The following is a 23,912-nucleotide window of genomic DNA, read 5'->3' on the forward strand; positions in this document are numbered from 1 at the left end:
GATGGAGAACCTGACCCCCTTCCCATGAGAGCAGATCGTCTCAGTACGGAAGATGGTGATGAGGGCAGATGGACATGTCGAGAAGGTCCGGGTACCACCTTCTCCGGGCCCATGCCGGAGCAATGAGGATCATTCGGGAACCGAACCTCCGTAACCTCTGCAGCACTTGCGGAATGACGGGGACTGGAGGAAACGCGTACAGCAGTGGGAAGAACCCCTCCACTATGAACGCGTCCCTAAGGCTCCTCTTGGAGGAAATTCCTGTGAGCAGAATCTTTCGCACTTCCGGTTGATACTGGTGGCGGAGAGATCCACTTGTGGGGTCCCCCAAAGGGCGAAGATCTCCAGGAGAATCTCCTGAGCCAGCTCTCACTCATGAGAGACCTTGCCCTGCCTGCTCCGAGCGTCCACTGCCTCATTTTCGTCTCCGGCCAGATGAACTGCCGAGATCGAAATTTCCTGCTGAATAGCCCAGAACCAGAGCTGCATCGCCTCTCTGCACAGAGGGAGAGACCCTACCCCCCCCCTTTTTGTTGAGGTAGTGCATGAACACTGTATTGTCCGTCAAAATCAGGACATTCTTCCCCCGCACAGATGGCAGAAAAGCCTTCAGAGCTAGCCTGATGGCCCTCAGCTCCAACAGATTGATATGGAGTCTGGACTCCGATGGAGACCAACGACCGTTCACCGTCAACTCGTTGGCATGAGCTCCCCATCCCGTGAGGGATGGGTCCGTCACGATCGTCACCTCTGGCCAGGGTAGCCAAAATGGAGCCCCCTTCATCAGATTGCCTTTGATGGCCCACCACAGAAGATCCTGGGCGACTGAGGGAGGCACCTGAACAGGATCCGACATCCTGTCAGAGGACTGCGACCACTGCATCTTGAGAGCCCACTGCAGAGATCTCATCCGCAGCCTGGCCTCTGGCACCAGTAGAATGCAGGATGCCATGAGGCCTAGCAACCTCAAGAACACGAACGCCGAGAGACTTTGCGCATGTTGAAACTTGTGCACCATCTGCAGAATGTGATGAGCCCTCTAGCACTGCTCCGATGTACTGGAGCCGCTGGGTTGGTGTCAAGTGGGACTTCAAGTTGAGAGAGAAGCCCAGCCTGTGAAGGGAGTGGCAGGTGACTGGCAAATGATCCAGGACTTGCTCGGGAGAGCGCGCCCTGATCAACCAATCATCCAGGTAGGGGTAGACGTGAATCCCCCCTTTCCTGAGATACGCTGCCACCACCACCATGAGCTTGGTGTCAACCCTTGGGGTGGAGGTCAATCCGAACAGCAGGACCCGAAACTGAAAGTGCGAGTCGCCATCGCGAACCTCAGGTACTTCTTGTGCTTGGGATGAATCGGCATATGAAAGTAAGCGTCCTTGAGGTCGAGAGACACCAACCAGTCCTGAAGTTGAAGGGCCTGGAGGACTTGAGAGAGAGTAACCATCTTGAACTTGTCCTTCCTGAGGAGCTTGTTCAAACCACGCAAGTCCATGATGGGTCTCAATCCCCTGTCTTTTTTCGGGATCAAAAAATATGGGGGAATACCATCCCTTGTTCCTCTCCGCTACAGGCACCAGTTCTATGGCGCCTTTGTCCAGCAGGGATTTGATTTCCTGCGCAAGGAGCGGATCCGGACTCTTCAAAGAGAGATTCCCTGGTGGATTGTCGTGAGGCCTCTGCCGGAAAGGAAGACCGTAGCGTGGGCTATGATCTCCAGAACCCACACATCTGAAGTAATGACACGCCATTCTACAAGATGCTAGGCCAGCTTTTCCCCAACCGGCGAACCATGGGACATGGCCTCATGACTGAGCTGAAGCAGCTGCGGCAGTGCCTGAGGGCAAAGAGGCAACTGCCCGAGCGGCCTTGGCACCTCGAGTACCTTGTTTTCCACCTCTGGTACTCTTACGTTGGCCTCTTTGACTTACAGCTACCCTCGATCTACCAAAGGTAGAGTAGTATCGAAAGGAACCTCCCCTCCATTGTTGTCCCATAGGACGAAAAGGCACAGGTTGGCGGACTGCAGCGCTCAACGACTTCGCTGCAGCCTTTGAGGTCTGCAACCTCTCAAGGCTCTCGTCAGTCTTGCTGCCAAAAAGATGGTCACCATTAAAGGGCATGTTGAGAAGCCGGGTTTGTACATCCGGAGCAAACCCCGACTTCCGCAACCATGCAAATCTATGCATCACGGTGCTCGCCACCATGGACCGGCTGACTCAGTCTGCCACGTCCAGATCCGACTGAACGGATTCACACATGGCATCCTTGCTATCCTGAACAAGGGCAAGAAAGCCATCCTGTTCCGCCCCTTCCAGAATATGTTCAGCCGCCAAAGAAACACAATTTCACAGAGTGTGAGTGAAACGTGCTAAGGCGCACACAGAGTTGGCTGCCTTTAAAATCATACCCCCTGAAGAAAAGACCATCTTCGCCCAACCGTCAAAACGTTTGTCTTCCCTATCAGGAGGGATGGTAGGGTACGACGCATGCTTTGCTGGGGCCGTAGCCTCCTGCACCACCAAACTCTCCGGAGTAGGGTGCATGGACAAGTAGCCGAGGTCGACCACTGGTCGGACGGTACTTTTTCGGCAACGACATACCCACTGCCGGGAGACTCTCCGGAGCAGTCCAAGCCGCCGCCGCCACCCTTCTTTGCAGGGCCATATGGAATGGCAGTACCGGGTCAGTTGGTGGACCTTGGTCCGAGATATCGGTCAGGTCATCCTGCAGAAAATCCACTGGTGGCGCAGACCACCCCAAATACTCTATCACTCTCGACATGAGCTGTCGGTATGAAGTCTCGGCATGCATGCCAGGCTCAGGCCTAACGAACTCCACGTCCGGAGAGGTGTCCAGACCACTGGCGTCGTGCAGACTGATGCAGGTCTTCCATCTGGCTATGACCAGATAACAGGTTGTCAGGAGCCTCATCAGGAACCAAACCTTCATCAGACCCTTCATCCACCTCAGAAATATAATCCAGTGGCTGGAACAAATCCCTGGATGAGGGCACAGAAAAAGGCACAAACACATTCTTTGATTTGGCGAGGGCCTTCCTTGGGGTTTCCACCGGTCTCTGGGGTACCTCCGTTAAAGCCTCCTCAAAAGGCGTCGACTGAATCGGCGTCGAGCGTGGCGCCGGTGGCTTCGACACAGGCCTCGAGGACGGTGCCCTGAGCGTGTCCTTCAACGGCCTCAGCGACGATGGCTTCTTCGGAGGCAGAGCCTCGACAGAGTCCCTCGACAGACATGGGGCCGATGGTGTTGACGTCTTCTTCGAAGACCTCATAGGCTCAGACGGTCTCGAGGGCGTCGAGGACCGGGACCTGGAGCGGGCATGGCTAGAGCGATCCACCTTGTCCGATCAGGACCTCGAAGGCTCCCGATGATCGCGCCGACCACCCGAGCCCAAACGCGTGCGAGTGGTGGCTCTAGCACGTTCCCTGCTGGCTTCTTTCGAAGGCGTGGACGGAACAGAGCCCTGCGATTGGAAAATCGTCATCTCTATACGAAATGCATCCCATTCCGCAGGAGAAGAGTGCTTGTTGGGACAAGCAACCCGCGGACGGGCAGAGTCCTCGGATGAGGACAGGGAAAGGAAGGCGACCGGTGACAGCACTTCCGCGAGTGCCTCGAAGAGGCAGAGGAATGGCGGGAACCACTCCCGGACAGAGACCCCCTGGACTTACGCCGACGATGCGGAGAGTCGCCTCTCGAATCGTCAGTCGAAAGCCCAGCAGATTTCGACTTTCGGGGCTTGGAAACCCTACCTACAGAAAGGTGGTTCTTCTGCTCCCGCAAGGCCTTCGATGTTAACGACTGGCAATCGTCACAGTAATCCGTGGCATGGTCCTCACCGAGGCACCAGAGGCAGGCGTTGTGCGGGTCCGTAAGTGACATCTTGGAACCGCAGTCCCAACACTTCTTGAATCCCAGCCGTGGGGTAGAAGACGACGAAGACATGATATCTTCACAAACAAGTTCGAAGAACCGATAAAATACTCAGAAGAACCGAGGCACGCCGAGATCTCCGAAGCGAACAAGTTTGTGGAAAAAACAGAACTGAGGCTACGGGCGTCGTGCGTCCTACTTATATCCGGTGATGTTGGCTCGATGGAGGCCCTCGAGGACAGCGTATCGACATCATTGACGCAGAAATTTTCCAAAGCAGCACAGCTGTGGTGATTACCTGTCATAGATGTGGAATACGTCGGAGGAACCAATCCCTTCGAAATTCTTTTTGCAGCGTTCCCTCCATGGATAGTCTTTTTGCTTATTTTATAACCTTGTCCTAGCTTTTCGAGATCAGTAAAGTCTTACTTCCCGTGCCTATTTTGCTCATTCTACTGGGGAAACAGACTAGTATCCAAGACTGTCAGCACTGAGAGACTGTCTCTTTTGGAATTCTTGTAGTTTCACAATTATACACATCACCTTACTGTGAAGTGCCATTAGAATACTTTGTACCTGATGGCGGTTTGGTTACTTTGACGATGTGCTGTGGCAGATGTGTGAGTTTACCGTTTGTGATATTTTTCTCGTGCACTTTTCCATTTATCGCATGTGGCTACTAAAGGTGGCTAGCACCCTAAAATGGCTGTGCCACAAGACTTGCGCTTGTTTTCTCTGGCCATCTTCCTTTTTTAGGTAAGGAAATGCTATATTTGGTAACCCCTTTCCGTGGTGTGAGAGCGTGAGCAAGTGTGTGTGTCAGAGGCTGGTACTGTCAAGTCCTGGTCCACATCTTCTAGCACCCAAATGTCTGTTGCTGGACGGATGCAATGACCAGTGGTTGTCCAAGATTGTACAACATGGGCCGTTTGAATGTTGCAGATACTTTCCATTAGTGGGCTTGGGCTAGTTCCCAGCCTGAATCTTGGATAAAAGTAGGGCACCTGCAGCTATGTGACAGATCATCATTGGAACCAAGACTTCTATAGAGGACGACGACCCCAACAGCTGACCAGCATTAACTCCAGTGATTATCCAGATCTCTTGAAGGTCTTTGTGGTGCTTTCTCCCTTGGACCGGTGGGCCCCTGTTCGAGAATTCGTATCTGCTGTGCCTTCTGAAGTGTCCCTGGACCAACTGGTGCATGGACGAGCTCTCTCCTAGGCTACCTCACTGATGCAGTTTTTCCAAGCACGGCCTTGGAACTTTGCAGATATTAAGCTTGTGTCATAAGTTGCCTGCTCCTGTTCTGCAGTTGCATATCAAGGGAAGCTGTGCTGGGTGTGCTCCTGTGTTCGTTGCTGGAAGATCGCCTATCGCTGCCTAATCCTCGTGACCTTGTACAAACTTGTTGATTTTGTGTTCTAGAGGTGCCCCATGACCGCCTGTCCCACAGAGGTCTTCACCTTTCCTCGTTTGTGTGTTCTGCTGGAAGCTGTCTGGAACGGATTCCCAAGTAACGTGACCGACCAAAACTAAATCCACGACCATAAGTAATCTCTGCTGTCTAGATGACCCTTGTGAAAGGAACAAAGACAGAAAAACAAGCCTGCAATGGAATCTGGAACGCCCACAAGTGGTCTCCAGAGAACTATGAGCCAGAGAGGTAGTTCTACATACCTGTTGCACCCCTGTCTCCCATAGGATAACCAGGGCCTAAAGTCCTGACCCTAGCAGACTCTTACCTGACCTTTTGTGGTGGAACCTGGGTCAAGGATCCCTCGCTTGGCCTTATGTAGTGTGTTGGGATTAAGTTGAGCTTGCATCTGAAATTAGGGGTTGACTTTATAAGAACAAGGCGAGCTGTTCAGTGATTATTGTAAAGAGTGCTTTCTATTTTCTATACATCTGTACACTTACCTATGTTGCACTGGTCATTGAATCAAATGCTATTCCATCTCTCCTACGGGTGAATGTATATCTCTGTAGCACAAGTGTTAGTGTGACAATATTGGACTAGAACATCTTTACTTGCTTAATGTGTAATCTAAAGGCCTAATTAATAATTGTATTTTCATACTTGCATGTAACTGGAATTACTGGTGTTGCTCAGTGTAGCCCTAGACCACTCTTGCACCATTCCTGATACTAAGCTTTGACGCTTTGCTACCTCACCTTGATTGGGTTTGGCCAACCTCTCAGTGTATGACTTCCCTGTTCACCATAATAGGGTGGCCCCGCAAAACCCTCCATGCAGTGGTGATTTTGGAAATCCATCTTAACACAGAGCATCCTGCTGGACTCAGGTGTCTGCGGGGGGATATTAGTCGAAAACATCAGCAGCAGCTTTTTGGCACAAAGTGTTTGCCCATACTGGCTAGGGTTGTGTCTCCTCACCTAAGCTCCAGGTGCGATTTCGGCTGCTGGACATCCTTCCTGGGTTGTCCGATACCTGGTGCCCCTCGTTGACTTGACTGGGACTTTCATGCTGGGTCCATCTCTGGGCGATGTTATCGCCATCTTCCCATTCTACCGAATTTGTGACTCAGTGTAGGAAGCTGCTGTCGATCAGGTGTGTGTGTGCATCTCAGGTGTGTATCGGGGAGGGGGGTGGGGGGGTTCCTCGTTTTACACTCTCTAGGTCCTGTACTATGGATGATATCATGTCCTATAGGTTAGGAATACTGCAGCTGTGCTCAGTGTTGGCAGCGAAGGCCCTGTAAATGATTGCATTACTGTGTGTTGTATCATTTACGGTTCTCCTTTTGTTCTCACTTCTTTTACTATATGGGCTTACATTCAATTTGAGGAGGGGGTTGTGACTTAGTTGGGGGTGTGTGTGTGTGTGTGTGGGTGTGTGTGTGTGTGTGTGTGTGTGTGTGTGTGGGGGTGTGTGTGTGTGTGTGCGTGTGCGTGTTCCTCGTTTTACACTCTCTAGGTCCTGTACTATGGATGATATCATGTCCTATAGGTTAGGAATACTGCAGCTGTGCTCAGTGTTGGCAGCGAAGGCCCTGTAAATGATTGCATTACTGTGCGTTGTATCATTTACAGTTCTCCTTTTGTTCTCACTTCTTTTACTATATGGGCTTACATTCAATTTGAGGAGGGGGTTGTGTCTTAGGTGACAATTACTATTTTACACATACACTGTTTAGTCTTAGTATGTCTGTTAGGGAGAATTCTCAGAAATGTGCTAATTCCCTTTTACCTTAGAGTCCCCCAGCTATTTTTCTGGACTTTAGGACTTTTAATTTCTACCCTGGCGAGAGCGAGACCTTTTTCCCCACTCTCTCTTTTTTCTTAAATCTGAACACAGTTTCTCTTGGTTTTGGAATCTGACAAACTCCATACGCATAATCTTTTTACATTGTGACAACACAGCACCCTAAGTGCAGTGTCGCATAGAAATCCTTTGGATTTCTGCTAAGGTTTAAATACCTTCTCTTGGAAAAACTACTGTTTCCAATCCAAGAGTAGTGAAGTGAAATTGACTTTACTTAAACTTTTCTCTTTACAGACCCAGCACACACTATCTTACCATAGGGTGTTGGAGGGGTTACTTAGTATCCCCTTTGTCTAGCTTCACATGTAACATGTTTTTGTTACCCTTTCTACAATTAATGGCTGGTGGCAGGTGGTGAGGATCTATTGTAGAATTGTTACATTGAGTATTTTGCTTTGCTTGTGTTCAACTAAACCCCCACAAGGCTAAGCTCCACCAGAACAGCAATTGTAACATGTCAAATATGGATAACTTCAGTCAGGAAGCCATGATCATTTTAACAGTAGATCAACTGAAGGAAATGTGTAAAGTCAGGAATCTCAATGTAAAAGGAAATAAAAATGAGTTCATTACAATGTTGTTGAATCACCAAGGTTTGCGTAGTAGGCCTACAACACCTACTAACCCAAGAAATGTGGAAATTGATAATGAAGCTGAGAGTTCAGAGTCTAACTAATGTACAAGAGGAGTCAGAGGAGTCCCAGGATAGGTGTCCCTCTTTGCCACAGTCTGCCCTTTTGCCTCAAGCCATGTCCACTGGGACCCCACAAGGTCCAAAACTGAGTCCAGAATATGTGTCTCTTGAAACAATGAGACTTGAATTGGAATTCAAAAGGTTGAAAGCTCAAACTGAAGCCAAACATCAGGACATCAAGTTCAGGGAAATGGAAATACAGCATGCTATTGATATGAACGGATTGTCTCTTGAAAATGCTCCCTTCCCAGGGTCCTCTAGGTCTTTCCAGTGCCAAGAGGCCTTGCCTGCCTAAAGATGCAGTGAGTATGTATGATGTGAAACTTGACATTTTGGATTGGTTGAGTGCCTTTGAATACAATCATGGGATTCATGGTCTCACAGGGAATCAGCTGATTCCCTGTATTTTGTCTAGGCTCCCCCAGGTTGCAACTGATGCTGTAATGGAGGTGGGTAAACTTGAAAGACAGGAGTATGAGAATGAGAAGCTGGCATTAATAGCCAGATTTGGGAAAACTCCTTCCCAGTACCTTAAGAGGTTTAGGACCCGGGCTACCTGGGTGTGTGAACGTTTCAAAAACTTAGACGGTTGGGTTAAGGGTTACAGAGTGAACACCTTTGAAGGAATGAGAAATATGTTTTTGTTAGAATCTATTTTTGATGCCTGTTCTCCTGAGCGGAAACAGCACTTGGCTGACTAAAAGAGATTGATTCCAAAAGGTCAGCAAAGGCTGACTACTTGTGAATAGCCAAAAGGGCCCCTCACGGATCCTGGGGTCCACTCACAAAAAGGATGAGGGGAAGCAGCACAAGAAAGATGGACAAGAAAGTTGAACAAGAAAATTCTAATGCCAACCACCCAAAAGAGGGCTACAAACAGAAAAGGGGTGAACACCATGGGAACCAGGTCAGTCTAGTGAAACCTCTGGTGCTAAACCAGAGGGAGGTCTGCAGAAGCCCCCATTTCAAAGAACATTTGGTAAATGTTATGCTTGTGGGTCAACTGACCATGTGAAAGGGGATCCCAGATGCAAGGTTAAACCTTCAAGGGTCCACACTGCCTCCGTAGCCTTCATCCCTGGGGGAGAAGTTCATATGGCAAGTGGTAACTTTGAATTATTGGTTGAAGACCCCATTGGAGTCTCAGCCAGTGTTTTAGTGTCCCTGGGTCTGTGGGAACAGCAGAATGTATATGTGTATAACTCTATTCCAGATAACACCAAAGAATATTACAAGTACAGCATACTTGTAAATGGTCAGGAGACTCCTTCCATTAGAGACACCACTGGGGCCAGCATTACAGTGGTAGATGAGCTTTTTCAAGCCTGCGGATGTTGCTAAGGCACACAAAGGTCCCACTAAACTTGCTAGAGGCCCACTACATATGGTTCCAATAGTACCAGCTCTCATCCAGTGCAATAATATGACTGTAAGAATACCTGTCAGTATACAAAGTGAGGTGCCTGGGACTTAAAGACCCTTGGAGTTGTATCAAGCCCTCCCCCCACCCTCCAGGCCTTCCAGTAAAAGGAAGCTAAAGCACACTAGGGTGGCCAGAGAGGCAACTTTAGATGACTAAGTGGGAATGTACAGATGTTTCTATAACTCAGTCAGGACACCCTTCTAATTCAAAGCCAAAGAAAGAGACAAAGGGGAAACCCAAGGTCTCAGGAAAGAAGAAAGGCATCACACATGTTCATAGGACAAGGACATCCTAGAGAGGACAGTCCAAGGTCACACCTGTGACCCCTCCAACAGCTGAGGCTGAGTGGGAGGATCAACCAGAAAGTGGTGAACCAGCTACTGGTGAAACAGAGCTGGAAGAAGCCCTTCCATATGTTTGAGATCTGGATCCTAAATGTCATCCTGTGCTGCAGACTTTGCATGCAGAAGGTGGACCCTCTAGGGCAGACTTCAGCAGAGGTCAAAGAGAGTGTGCTACTCTTGAAGGTCTTCGCCAACAGGCAGCTTCCCAGCTGGAAGGGCAAGAGCCAGGGAAGCACAGGCTGTACTGGGAGGATGGCCTCCTTTACAGTGAGCCTATTGAGTCCACCCCAGGGGACTACAGAAGACTTGTAGTGCCTCAGGTAGTGAGACCCCAGTTTCAACAGTTAGCTCATGATATTCCTCTGGCTGGTAACTTAAGTTTTAAGAAGACCAAGGAGAAGATGTCTCTGTATTTCTACTGGCCCAAGATGGGGTCTGATGTAGATACATTCTGTAGAAGCTGTCACATTTGTCAGACTTCTGGCAAGAGTGGAGCCACGAATGTGGCACCCTGGGTGCCTCTACCAGTGGTGGGAGTTCCTTTTGATATGGTAGGGATTTACATGGTTGGTCCCCTTGACCCTCCCACATCTTCAGGCAACCGATTTATATTGGCTGTGGTAGACCATGCTACCATGTACCCTGAAGACCTATGAGGACTGTTAATGCCCAGGCAGTGGCTAAGGCCATCCTTGGTATTTTTACCAGGTTTGGTTTTCCTAAGGAGGTCATCTCAGAAAGGGGGGCAATTTTATGTCCCACTACATGCAAACCATGTGCAAAAACTGTGGAGTGACCTACAAGTTCTTAACAGATTACCATTCTCAAACTGATGGGTTGGTGTAGAGGTGTAACAGAACTATGAAGAGCATGACTGGTGCTTTAGAAGAACCCCTTAGAAGAAAGTGGGACTTTCTACATGCCTTCTCTTTGCTTATAGAGAAGTCCCTAAAGAAGGGGTTGGTTTCAGCCCCTTTGAGCGGCTCTATGGTCATCCGGTTGAAGGTCCATTGGCCCTAATCAAGGAAGGGTTGCAGAGTGCTCCTTCCCACAAGCCAGTGAGAGTCACTGACTATGTGCTAGGTCTCTGAAAGAGAATGGCACAAATGATGACAGAAGCTTCAGGAAGCAGGTCAGGCTCTGGTCAAACATTGGCATGAACAAGGCCAACATGGTAGAGTTTACTCCAGACAAGCTTGTTCTAGTTATGGTACCTACAAGTCAGAAGGCCTTATAGGACAAATGGATTGGACCCTTCAAGGTTGTGGGTAAACCTGGAGAGGTCAATTACTTAGTGGATTTGGGCAATCCCAAGGAGGCTCCTAAGGTCTACCACACTAACCGACTAAAGGCTTATGTCTTTAGACCAGAACTAGGAGCTTTGCTCTTAGCATTAGATCAAGAGGAGGAGGAGAGTGAACCTCTACCTGACCTTCTCAGGGGACAACCTTTAGATTGAAAAATAGAAGGAGTTACTCTCTCTTCTGATCTGACTCTGCAACAACAACAGGAGTGCAAAAATCTGTTGAGTCAGTTTGCCTCCCTGTTTTCATCAACACCAGGCTTGCCCCTTTGGGGCCAGCATGATGTACTCACTGGTGACTGTCTCCCCATAAAAAACAGGGGTTACAAAACGTCAGACCATGTAAGAACCCACATAAAGGAAGAGGTCAAGAAGATGCTTTATCTTTGGGTAATAGAGCCATCTACAAGTCCATAGGCTAGTCCAGTTGTACTAGTGCCAAAGGCAAGATCCACACAGGCGGAGGTAGAGGCGGCAAGGAAGACCCCCCCCCCCCACCCCACCAATAGGTACCCCCTGAGAGAATATAGGCGGGCGATAGGTCAGCTGGAGATTCTACGAACGAAGAGAGCGGAAGGGGCATTACTCTTCGTCCAACAAAAATTCTGTGCCAAAGCGAACAAGGCGAACGCCCTCTTGGCGCGTCTCCTGTGGGGAGTGGGGGCCAAAAACACGATCACAGCATTAAAAACAGAAACCGGGGAGCGCATTACACACACAGATGATATCCAAGAAAGCTTAGCGGAATTTTATGAGACACTATACACAATCGCAAGACCCCCAGCCCCATATACAAACTGACTTCCTTGAGAGTGTTAGTATGCATAAAATAGGTAGGGAAGCCCAAGACACCCTAGGAGGATGAGGTGAGGAGAGTTATCGGGAACCTAACCATCGGGCAAGGCGCCGGGCCCAGACTGCTACACAGTAGCATTTTATAAAACCTCTGCACACATACTAGTACCGCAATTGACACACCTCTTCAACACCTTTAAAAATACAGGCCACATAGCATCTTCCATGGAAGGGGCTAAAATGACCCTAATTCTCAAGCCCAATAAAGACGCTATGGAACGAACATCCTATTGGCCCATCGCATTAATCATTGTGGATGCAAAAAAGTACACTACAATTTTGGCAAATAGACTGGAGGGGCTCCTCACAGAGCTGCCTGGATCAGGCAGGATTCATAAGGGGTAGACAGATGACGGATAACATAAGGAGGGTGGCACACTTACTGGAAAAAGAGCAGAAAACGGACACACCCGCAGTACTGCCATCACTTGACGCGTGGAGTGGTTCTTTCTGTTTCGGATCATGGAAAAAATGGGCCTGGGCGGGAAGTTTCTTAAAAGGGTGCATGCCAATTACCAGGGACCATTTACTCGTGTGGCGGTAAAGGGAGGCATGTCACGTCCATTTAGATTAGGCAGAGGAACAAAACAAGTATGTCCTCTTTCCCCGTTGCTTTACGCAAACTACTTGCAACCCTTCCTACAGGCAATACGGGAGGCAGATGAGATACAGGGCATTACTTTCGGGGGACATCAACATAAGGTGGCAGCCTTCGCCGACGACATGCTGCTTATTCTAACCAAACCCCTAGAATCCATCAGGGCAAGCAGGGACCTGTTAGAAATATTTGGGGAGGTGTCGGGCCAGCGAACGAACATTGGCAAATCCGAGTTGATGAGCCTTACGCTGTGGGTGGGGGATCGCAATAAACAGAGCAGCAACACCGTTTGTGTCGGGCCCAGGGGTGGGGGGGGAGGGATCAGGTACCTGGGAGTACATATCACTCCAGCTCTTACAGGGTGATATGCAGCGAACTACCCTCCGCTATTGAAGGGAATACAGAAGGACTTCAAATGGAGGAACCTTTGGATCTCCTGGATGGGGAGGCTGGCGGCAGTGTACCTTGCTTGCTCTCAGTTGAGACTTGCATTTGCTGCCTTTTGCAGAGTTGCTTGCAGCTTTGCTCTTCACAAGCCTCCCAGCCTGTGGCCCAACAGGGATTTCATTTTACAACAAAACTCTTTAACATTGTGCAAGACTTTTACTTACCTTCAAGAAGTGCCCCAGCTCCCCAAGACTTTACTCAATTGACATTGGCTGTCCTGGCTCCCTGAAGACTCTTCTTACGCTCTGACTTTGTGTTTAACTATCCCTCCAAAAAGTCATACATACCTTACTTGTTTAGCTCGGAAAGGGTTAACTTACTTTGCATTGGGGGTTCAAAAGTGCTTACCTGTTTGAGAAACTGGTTAACCATTGTTTCCTTCCCTAAACTTTTCCTTTTTGCCACAACATCAGTATTACCATTTAAGTGTGAAAAGTGATATATTAATGTCCACAGGGTCCTAACTATTGAAGTCACCTCAGGGTGTAGAGAAATCTGGGTGCCATCCCAAAAGGGTATCTACTCACTTTATTAAACTGAAGAAGTGCATTTTGAAGTGTATTTTTATTGTTGCCAATTGCTCCCTTCTAAAGAATGCTTATTTTAAAACTGACTGTTAAATTAATAATTATTTAATCAAGCAACCTTGAGTATGTTATTTTTTTTTTTATTAAGAGTTATAATCACTGAAGTGATTTTTACAAGCTAGTAGTAAAAATCAGTTAATCCGAAGTGCAAAAGTAAAGTGCAAAAGTAACGAAGAAAAGAAGCAGAAGAAGCAGAAAGGGGAAGAAGGAAACAGAAGAAGCAGCAAAAGAAGAAATATATTAAGTGCCAATTCAAAACACAATCATTAGGTCCAAAATGTTAGTAGCAGTTATTTGTTATTTGAATAATTGTCACTGTAAAACTATGTTGCAACCCTACAGCTCACATTGACCCATCTTGAGATAAGCCTGGCTGCTCAGTCACACTACCAACTTGTATAGTACAGGCCTATACCAAGGGTTGGGTTACCTATTGACAAGAGGACAAGGCTGGTTTAGTCTCCTACAGGGGTACTACATAGAATCTTGCCTAACAATGTCTTAGGTTTATTAAGTACGTATTTGACCTACCAGAGCAATATATCTGTGACTTATTAAAGAGTATAGTTTACAGTATGCCAGTATGGCATTTTCTCGTTTAACTGTTTAGAGTTCACTACCATCCCTCTTCACTCCCTGAAATAAACTCCTACTGCTCATCCATAGCTACCTTTTGTAGAGAGTTTTGGTTTACTGGCTAGGCAGGGCTCACTTCCTCCCCTTTAGGTTACATGGTTACATTAAATTAACTCTTGGCATTTTGAGGGCCCTCAATATCTACTTATAATAGATAATGATGAAGCAACATGAATAAAACAACAAGTAGAGCAGTTATACTAATTCTGTCACTGAAGAACCACTTCCCAAATACACATCACGCTGCACTGACAGTATAGATAATTTATGACCAATATGAACAGCAAAACTGAACTTCAAACTAAACACAATGATAACTGGTCAAGGCCTGGTCCCATGTGTAACAGACGCTATGGCCATATCACCAATATAGCCCACCATGGACAGTAACAAAATCCTTTAATTTTAACTCTTAATTTGACTTTCGAATTGCCAAGATAATAAATGAGATGCAGCAATTTGCTTAATTAATCATTGATACTGAAGACGAACGGCACATGATTGGAATATTAGGTGAGCTCAACCAAGATGGACCAAATCATTGAGGACACCTAATAACTTAATTTTATTTTTACTGTACAGCAGAATTCAGGCATAGGGCAATACATACTGTAAAACCATAAATGCTTAAATGAGGGAATTCCTGGAATAACCAATACCAATATAATATGGAGAATGAAGACTTGGGATTACATCTGCGATCGCGGTTAAAATAAAAGAATCTGCGGGTGATGTCATCAGGTTGGCGGCCTGTTCAAATCCACTTTCAGGATGACGACCAAGCAACAAGCGGAGTGCCGCCATCCCGAAAGAAGCCAGCTTCAACAAGGAACCTTTAAGCCTACATAAGGTAAAGAGAGATTAGTTTGCTTTTTGGCAAATGGATTAAAGCGCTCTAGATCCAAATGGGTTTTGCCACTCCTAATGGAACCATCTCTGAATATAATTAAGTATAGAATAAACTCCAATGGGGAGCTGTTCGTTTACTGAACAGAAAATATGACCTTAGAACGTTTTGCACTTAATGGGATTTACAAAGTAACAATATGGCTAAACTAAGTAAGGAACTGTTAGTTCGCATTTTTGGCAATTGATTAAGGCTACCTAGCCCCAAATGAGCTATGCTACTCCTAAATGGAACCATCTCTTAATATAATCAAATCCAGAGTAGGTCTAATCGCAAGCTGTTGGTTTACCCACAGAGGTTTTGACCCAACACTGCTTTGCACTAAATGGGATTAGTTAAATTTAACACATCTAACATATAGCCCAATCGAATTACAGAGCTATCCAAATTAGGAACTCTCGGAAGCAATACTAAGAGGACAACCCCTGCACGCACCTCACTGATATTTCAAGGTAAGATGCCACTGGGTAACTAAATGGGCAAGGGATAATTCTGAACCTAACATGTAAGGCAGCCAAACTAATACCCAGTCTGACTTACTTTCAGATGCACCACGCAAAGGAACATCGGAATTAGTTGCGAGGAGAACCTAATAAACAATGAGAATTCCAGAATAAATAAAGGTAAATTAACTCAAACCTTGAGCAACATTTTGCCACATTTATATGTTATGACTAATAAGTGGACAAAACCAACACGGTTTCACATTTCCTTAGAATTAGTAGCATAATTTGATTACTGGCATCATTGTGAAAGCTGCACTAAGAAGCACCTTAAGTTATGAAAGTATTAAAGTCTTACATTTTGGAAGAAACTGACCTGAACTCTATAGGTAAGACCCAACCGGGACCAGCCATAATATCGGACAACTCTTTTTTTTGCATTCACATACTTATTAAGCATATTAAAATGACAATAAAAAATTAAACAAGCACTCCACTGTCACCCAGGGCGCTGCTATTATTAGAGTATGCAATTGGGTGCAAATCTGACAACTCTTGACATGAAGTATGATATACCCTACTTTTTATCCAACTAACACTACTCTATTTTCCCCTCCCGTTCTCCCCCTCTCCCTTTCTCCTACAAACAGAGCTACTAAACACAGGCATTGTGCCATTAAGCTTAGGCCTTAAATATCAGTTGCTCAGTCAAGAATGCACATTTATGTATGAAAAAGTATATGCATGTTTACTATGAGACTAAGTCGAAAGTACTGGATGAATGTATTGTGTGTCAAATATGTGCAGGTGTGTACTAAGTCACACACATAACATTGCATCACACACACTATTACTGTGCCTAATGGTGAAACAATTGCATGTGCCTCCAAATGAAGTATGTTGGCACCACTTAAACAATTGAAATTGACCTTGGTTTAAAACCAATACAATACTACTTATAAATCTCACGTGTAGGAACCCCTGTTTGAACTAAAGGGCTAGGCGCAAGCAACCAAATAGACCCACACTTTTAACTTGGCCCTCAATATCTAGCATAGTGATATTTTTTCACACTTCCTACAACACTCTACACGCAGGGCACAACCCTATCTCCCTTAGCTTGCTCACCTTCTGGAGGCTGATGAAGTACCGGTTCCGCTCCGCCTCTGGGTCTATAATCCCTCCTTTTGCTTGCTGTTTCTCATAAATCTTGCGTAGTTTCCGTTGGTGCTCAATGGCCCGTTTGTTTGGGCTGTAAACCTCCTTAAGTGGGTTAAGACAAAGAAATTAGCATATCGACAAGTCGCTCCTCTTGCAGAATGCAATTTACACGAGATCAAGCAACTTAAGGAAAGCGAGGGAGAGCAAAAAAGGGAGCAGGCACCTCAGGGTGACCCAGATGGTAGAGAGCACACTGATGACTGATGTAGAACTTTTAAAGTCAACCAAGTTGCTTACCTGTAAGTGAAGACCTTTGCAGTAAAGTACTTGCAGATGGTGACCTCCTTTCACTTCGATAATGCATGTCTTAGATAGTGAGTGACTTATTGATACGACAAACACTGCTATTATTGGCCTCAACGAGGAGGGATGTTGATTAAGGCAGTTTTTTGACACAGCTCCATTGAGGGATCTACAACCCCTGACGTTCAATGGGAGTTCAACAAACTTGACGAGAAAGGGAAGCCAAACCTCTCTTAAAAGTAGGGGAAATTGACAGAACGATAAGGCTTAAATATCAAGCAGGGGTAGCAGGCTGACCCAAACATACATTTATTAAAATAGATATAGATCTCTATTTGGTCAAATAAGAACTTGGCACATAAAACACAGTTTAAAAAAAAATACACCAAACCGTAATTGTCTTTTGAGAACTTTCCTCATTCCAATGCCTTTATGGGGGCCCACATCTGAACATAAAATGACAGAGGACAGCAGAAGGGAACTAAATGTAACAAAGCAGGTAAACTCCCATATGGCATACACTCATTAGTACAGTTTCCTAAAGATGATTCCCACTAGACAGATGTTTTAGAGAGATGTATAATTGTTACTCTCCTAGTGAGGCCCTCAGCACTTATTGCTGTACTGGACCTTTTTCCTTCTATCCTGAATAAGTGGAGTCTTTTTCCACTCATTCATTCTCATTTGCTCTGACTTTTGGAACTCTGTTCTCTGTGTTTTACCTTTAATAGGAGTCTACTTCTCTGCACATCTCTTTAACAGCATCTGTGTTTAACTTTTGCAGCTCACAGCTCCTTATGGGCAGTGTTGCTGGAAACCCTTTGGGTTCTACTTTGAGATTCTTTATCCTCGAGTAACTACAGCTCTTAAGGATAGAGGGATACTTTGTATCCCTTCTAAAACTTTATACTATGAGAGATTTGCACACCCACCTTAAATGGAGTGTTAAGGGGATACCTAGAATCCCCCTTCTCTCTGCTCCTGTGAATTTGTAGTCACACAGACAAGCTTCTAGTTATGGCTGGTGGCTGTGGATGTCTTCTACCAACTATTGTGCTATTTTCTTCCTCGGACTGTATTCACAGTCCCGGTTGTGCACAAGAGTCCGCCAAGTACTAATTTGGTGGCTCCTTTCTTTTTTCGCCATTTTTAGTGTGGTTGTTGTTTGTCCTTCTACCATTCTGGGAGGGGGAGGTCTGTGTGTGTTTTGCCTTTGGCGGGAACCCTTGGGTGTTCCTGCCTAGGCTCCAGTGCGTCTGGGCAGGAGTTATTCACTCCCCCACCCTTTGTCTGCCTGAGTGCCTGAAAGGAACCAGTGCCCAATGGCGGCCTGTCTGTCCTGATTGGACAACCACCCGCCCCATTCTATAAACTGGTGAGAGAGATTGCAGAGGAGTGTGTGCTGAAACTGAATAAAAAGGTGAGGTTCCTGAGGTGAAAGGCAAGTTGACCACTGGAAACTGAAGTAACCAAAGAAGACAACCAGAGACGCCTGCAAAGGCAACACCGTGAAGCGGCCACTACTGTCCTGACCCCTTTTCCTACGTGACAGAGGTGCTCTGAAGAGTAGGACTCCTTCCCTTTGCCTGGAGGGACCAACCAGTCCTGAGACGAGCTACAAACGGAGCCATCTCCCAAGGAGCTGTGCCTCTCCAGAGCTGCAGACCGTGAATACCAGGAGACCTCCAACCCATTTGTAATGCGATGTCTTGCCAAGGCCAAATCTGTCCAAGTCTTTGCTGAGCTCCAGGTGATCCTCCAGAGATACAATCCGACTAATCCAAGTGCCCTCACCAGAGTGCCAGACTCATGGAATTGAAGATTGACCAGGCGAATCGTGTCCTCTGTTGGTGCTGCAGAAAAGGTGGCAAAAACTGCAGACTGACGAGAGAAGTTGAAGAAATCCATGCCAAAAGGTCCTCTCCTGAGACTGCTGCTGAGACATACCGTTCAGTGTCCTGCCTTTCATCACCAGACCAAGGAATCCGGAGACAGGGTCGATCGCTGCTGCATAGAGGAGAATCCAGCCACAAACATTTCTTCTAACCTAAGGTACTATTGGGGTAAAAAGGTATTGCTTACCTTAAACCAAGAAGTTGCGCAAGAGCGTTCGAGTGTGTCCACTCTTACCTCTGACCCAGGCTGCCAGCTTGTGTCCTTTTTGCAAGTCCTTTCACAGTGTCTCCACTGTTGTGTTATTCTTCTAGCATCCTTAACTATAGACTGAAAGCATCCGCAGGAACTTTTGCTGTTCTGCTGTTTCGTAAGACTTTGCGCGTGGTATTACCAGTAATACGATATAATTGCCATTGCTGTCAAACGCTGTAACAATTGTAACCGCAAGCAACTAAAAACTAAGCAGTGGCCTTTGAAAAGTATTCCTATGTGTGCTGGTTAATTGATCCAAGTAATTTAAGACCTTCTTTGTGTATGTAAATAAATGTATGGGATTCATTACTCACCACAATCTTATTTCTGATGCTTGCATCTGCTTAGAAACACATGCTATGCATAGGCCGACATCTAGTGGAAGCTGCAGAGTATTACAGTTGTTGTTTTCGAAACGCGAAAAGGGACGTCGACAGGGCGTGCCAGGAATACTATCCCTAGTGTGACGTCCACTGTACCCATGGTCCTTCACGCGTCGAGGTCCCTCGGATTGTTTTGTTTCTGACATGAGGTAGCATGAAGTGTAAAGTGAGTACAGGTGTATCCAAGCAGATAAGCATCAGAGAAGCTCATAACATCTATGCACCTTCTCTCCAGCGAGGAAAGGTGGGCGCATGTGAATCTAAGCAGGTACAAGCAACATAAATATGATTACCGTGAGTAATGTATCACTTCCGAGGCTTGTGGAATCTGCTTAGATCACATGGTATGCATACATTAGCGAGCAATGTTAGGAGAAGGTGACGGGTTGTCAGAAGGAGCTGCATCAAATAGATGTTTTAGAACTGTTTGTCCTACCTGTGTATCTGTTTTGGAATGGGTGCCAATGCAGTAGTGCTGAGTGAAAGTGTGTACCGAGCTCCATTTAGCTGCTTTGCAAATGCGGTCTAAGGGGACATTTGCAATAAAAATAAAAGCCAGAGTAGCCCCTGTGCTCCTTGTGGAGTGATCTCTTGGTGTGAAAGGCAGTATCTTATTTGATAATCAACAGCATAGTTGTATGCATCTGACTATCCATCTGGAGATGGTCTCCCTCTCTGCCTGGTGCTACTGAGACAAACAGTTGGTCTGGTCTTGTTTACGTAGTAAAGGACCGCCCTCCTCACATCCAGTGTGTGGAGTTTTACCTCAGCTAAGCTAGTTGGATTCTGAAAGAAAGCCGGTAGCTCCATGGATTGGTTCATGTGGAATATGGAAATGAATTTGAGAGAGAACCTCGGATGTGCACGTAAAACCAATTTGTCTTTATGGATGATAACGAAAGGGTCTTGAACTGACAATGCTTGCAATTCACTAACTCTTCTTATGGAAGTAATAGCCACTAAGAAGACAGTCTTGTATGTCAGGTCAAGACTTGATTTATGCATAGGCTCGAATGGGGGCCCCATGAGCTTTCCGAGTACTACATTGAGATCCCATCCTGGCGGTGGGTTAGAAATTGGAGGGTGTAGTCTTTTTACTCCCCTCATGAATGCTTTAATGACTGGAATTTTCCACCACGATTCTTTAGTCTGAGGTGGTGTAGGCTGATAAAGCTGCCAGGTGGACCTTTATGGAGTTGAATACTAACACTGAGTCTAACAAGTGGAGCATATAATTTAGAATGTGGGATGGAGTACATTCTATGGGGTTTATTTGTTTAGACTGGCACCAAATTACAAATATACTCTACTTGTCGAAATAACAGTGTCTAGTGTTTGGTTTTCACGCCTCCTTGAGGATATCCATACACCGCTGTGGTAGATTAAGATGTCTGAACTCTGACTTCAGGAGCCATGCTGCCAAGTTCATGGAGTGTGGTTGAGGGTGCACTGTTGTTCCCCCATGTTGGGTTAATAGGTGGGTCTGACACAGGAGTTTGATGGGAATCGCACATCGCCAGTTTTCGCAGATGTGGATACCATGGCCGTCTCACCCACATGGGAGCAACTAGGATGAGCGTCACCTGTTCTCTGTGAATCTTGTTCACTATCCTGCTCATTATGGGAGTCTGGGGGGGGGGGAGCGTAAGCAAATTTCCCTGACCAGTTCATCCATAGGGCGTTTACCATGGAGTTTGGTTGGGGGAACCTGAACACGAAGTCTGGGCATTGCTTGTTTTCTCCGGTAGCAAACAAGTCTAGCGTGGGGTAAACCCACAGAGAAGATGTGGTCTAGGACACTTGAGTCTAGTTGCCATTCGTGTTCCTCTGGTAGGGAAACTCTGCTCCGAGAGTCTGCTAAAGTGTGGAGTACCCCTGGAACATATTGGGAGGATAGGGACATCCCCCGTCTGAGTGCCCATCTCCATATTTTCTGCACCAGCTTGAACAGACTTGGAGAGTGTGTGCCGCCTTGTTTGTTTACATAGAACATTGCAGTGGTGCTGTTAGAATTTGAACTGACTGGTACGTAAATTGCACTTCAAATGCTTGAAGTGCATTGACTACTGCTACTAGTTACAGCAGGTTGATGTGGTTCTGTGCCGCAATGTGAGTCCACAGACCATGTGCTGTGTAGTGAAGGTAATGAGCGCCCACACCCGGAGAGTGATGCATCTGTTGTAACGATCGCTTCCGCTTCCGGGTCGTGCATGGGTTTTCCAACAGGTTTTCCTTTGACCAGTTCCCTGAGACCACTATTTCGCCAACCACTCCTGCATTGGGCGCATGCGCAGACGTGCATGTGGGACCAGGTATATGCACGATGCCACCATGCCTAGTAAACGCATTTCTTTGCATACGCTTATCTGGAGACCAGCTTGATACTGAGGTATTTGCCGAAGCATGTTTTGCACTCTTTCCATGGACAGAAAGGCCAAATCTATCTAAGACAGCTCCCAGGAACTTTTTTGTTGTATTTGATACAAGATTTGACTTCTTCTCGTTTATTGAGAAACCCAATTGGAAGAGAAGGTCTATGGTTCTTTGAGTATTTAGTTTGCAAAGATGGGGTGATTCCCCTGTGATCAGCCAGTCATCTAGGTAGGGGTACACTGGGATTGCCTCCCTGCGCAGGCACCACCACCACCAGTACCTTGGTGAATACCCTTGGTGCCGAAGCTACACCGAAGGGTAGCACTTTGAATTGGTAGTGCTGGTTTGCTATTTTGAAAGAAGAGTTTTCTGTGCCCTGGGAACATTGAAATATTAAAATAGGCATCTTTCATATCCAGTGTTGCCATGTAATCGCCCCGTTTTAGCAGGGGGATTACCTCTTGTAGCGTTGTCATGCTGAATTTTTGTGGCTTTACATAAGTGTTTGCAGGGCGTTAGTCTAACACTGGGCGCATAATTAGATCTTTTTTTGGCACAAGGAAGTCGGTTGAATAAATACCCTTGTTTCCCTTGTTGGACGGCACAATCTCTATGGCGTCTGAGTAGCAATGCGTTGACTTCATCGAGAAGGATGAGCGGTTCTTCCTTTGGCGCAGGGGATGGTTTGATGGTCTATAGCACCCACTTGTCTGTGGTTATTCCCTCTGATGCATGGGTGTAGAGTGAAATCCGTCCCCCTACTGGAGAGGCATGCAAGGGGACCTGTAGCAGGCTGTCATTGCTTCGGAGGTGTTCCTCCACCTCTAGAAGTGGCGGAGCACCCTCAGCTGCGGGATCTGCGCTGGCCTTTCTGGTAACCCTGTGACGCATGACCTTGGTTGTTATTGCAGGCAGATTGTTGACCTTGTCCGTAACCGGAGCCTCTCTGGGAAATTTGGCCACGAAAGCGGCAAAATATTTCCCGGGCCAAGTGGTTTATTAGTTAGTTGGCCGAGGGACTTGAGGGTGTCGTATTCCTCCTTGGCGGACTTAAGGGCGTCCTCTAACGCTTTCCCGAATAAGACTATTGGTTCCACTGGCATGTTAAGTAACGTCGCCTGGGTCTCAAGCTTAAAGTCGGACTGGCAAAGCCAAGCATGGCGCTTCATTAGGGTTCCTTTAGCGATTATTCGGCCAGCATTATCTGCAGTGGCGAGGTTATTCTTGAGAATGCAACTGGAAGTAGCTTTGCCTTCAGATGCTACTAAGGCAAGTTAAGACTTTAAAGGCTCGGAGCAGAAGCTATTAGGGTAGTTATTTCATCCCATTTATGGCAAACATAACGTGCCAACAGTGTTGAATTGTTAGCGATTCTAGCTTGAAACGCTGCCAAAGTCGTTACCTTCCTTCCCATGGTATAGAGCTTCTTGCTCTTTGTCTGGGGGAGCCTCTGAAGAGGCCAGTGGTGTCCCTGCGCTTTTACGGGTAGTTGTGACCACGAGCGAATCCGGCTTAAGTTCGCCTCTGAAATACAGTAGGTCAGACGGCGCTGGGCGAAAATGTTTCTCTACCCACGGGTTTACTGCCCATGTTTGATTGGGTGTCTCCAGTGAAGGTTGGATTCTTCTCTGGACAGATTATAGGGATGAATTGGGTGGCAGCCTTCTTGTCTCCCAAAATATCCTCCACAAAGTCCTTGTCTTGCTGAGTCTCTTGTGTCTGGATACCAAAGTGCTTAGCTGCTTTGATTAATAAGTCTTTTTGGAGGGGCTGATTTTCTACAGAGAATCAGGCACTGGGGAATCTTGTTGAATTGGTGAGGCCAGGGTATATACCCCTGCCTCTTCATCATCATCATAGTAATGGTCAGATTGCTGGTAGTCATTATCCCCTTCAGTGTCTGTATTAACGTCATAACGCTCAGCTGCTGCACAAGACCTTTTTGCTGGGGGTTGGGTTGAAGCAGGAGGCTAGGTTGAATCCAGGGGCTGAGAGACAGAAGTCAGGGGGTGAAAGCTGGAAGCCTGAGTAATAGGAGGTGTAATCTGAACGTTTTCGAAAACCTGTGGTTCTTTTGGACTACTGTACCAAATGGGTTCAGTGTGCTTACCTACAGCTCACATCTTC

At 46.7% G+C, this 23,912-nt stretch overlaps 1 protein-coding gene across 6 annotated transcripts in view; it reads right to left on the reverse strand.

Annotated features, from left to right (window-relative positions):
- RNF25 (ring finger protein 25) overlaps positions 1-23,912 on the reverse strand; it is a 533,791-nt gene that overhangs the window by 13,281 nt on the left and 496,598 nt on the right. For 4 of the 6 annotated variants that reach the window (XM_069651598.1, XM_069651597.1, XM_069651596.1 and 1 more), the window contains one exon: positions 16,546-16,680. In XM_069651598.1, the coding sequence (XP_069507699.1) occupies positions 16,546-16,680 (135 nt within the window). Of the gene's footprint in view, positions 1-14,559; positions 14,909-15,514; positions 15,564-16,545; positions 16,681-23,912 lie in introns of those variants that run through there. The other 2 variants (XM_069651600.1, XM_069651601.1) reach the window with 2 other exon arrangements.

This window comes from Ambystoma mexicanum, chromosome 3p, assembly GCF_040938575.1.
Source record: "Ambystoma mexicanum isolate Mex_15411 chromosome 3p, UKY_AmexF1_1, whole genome shotgun sequence".
Classification (NCBI taxonomy): Eukaryota; Metazoa; Chordata; class Amphibia; order Caudata; family Ambystomatidae; genus Ambystoma; species Ambystoma mexicanum.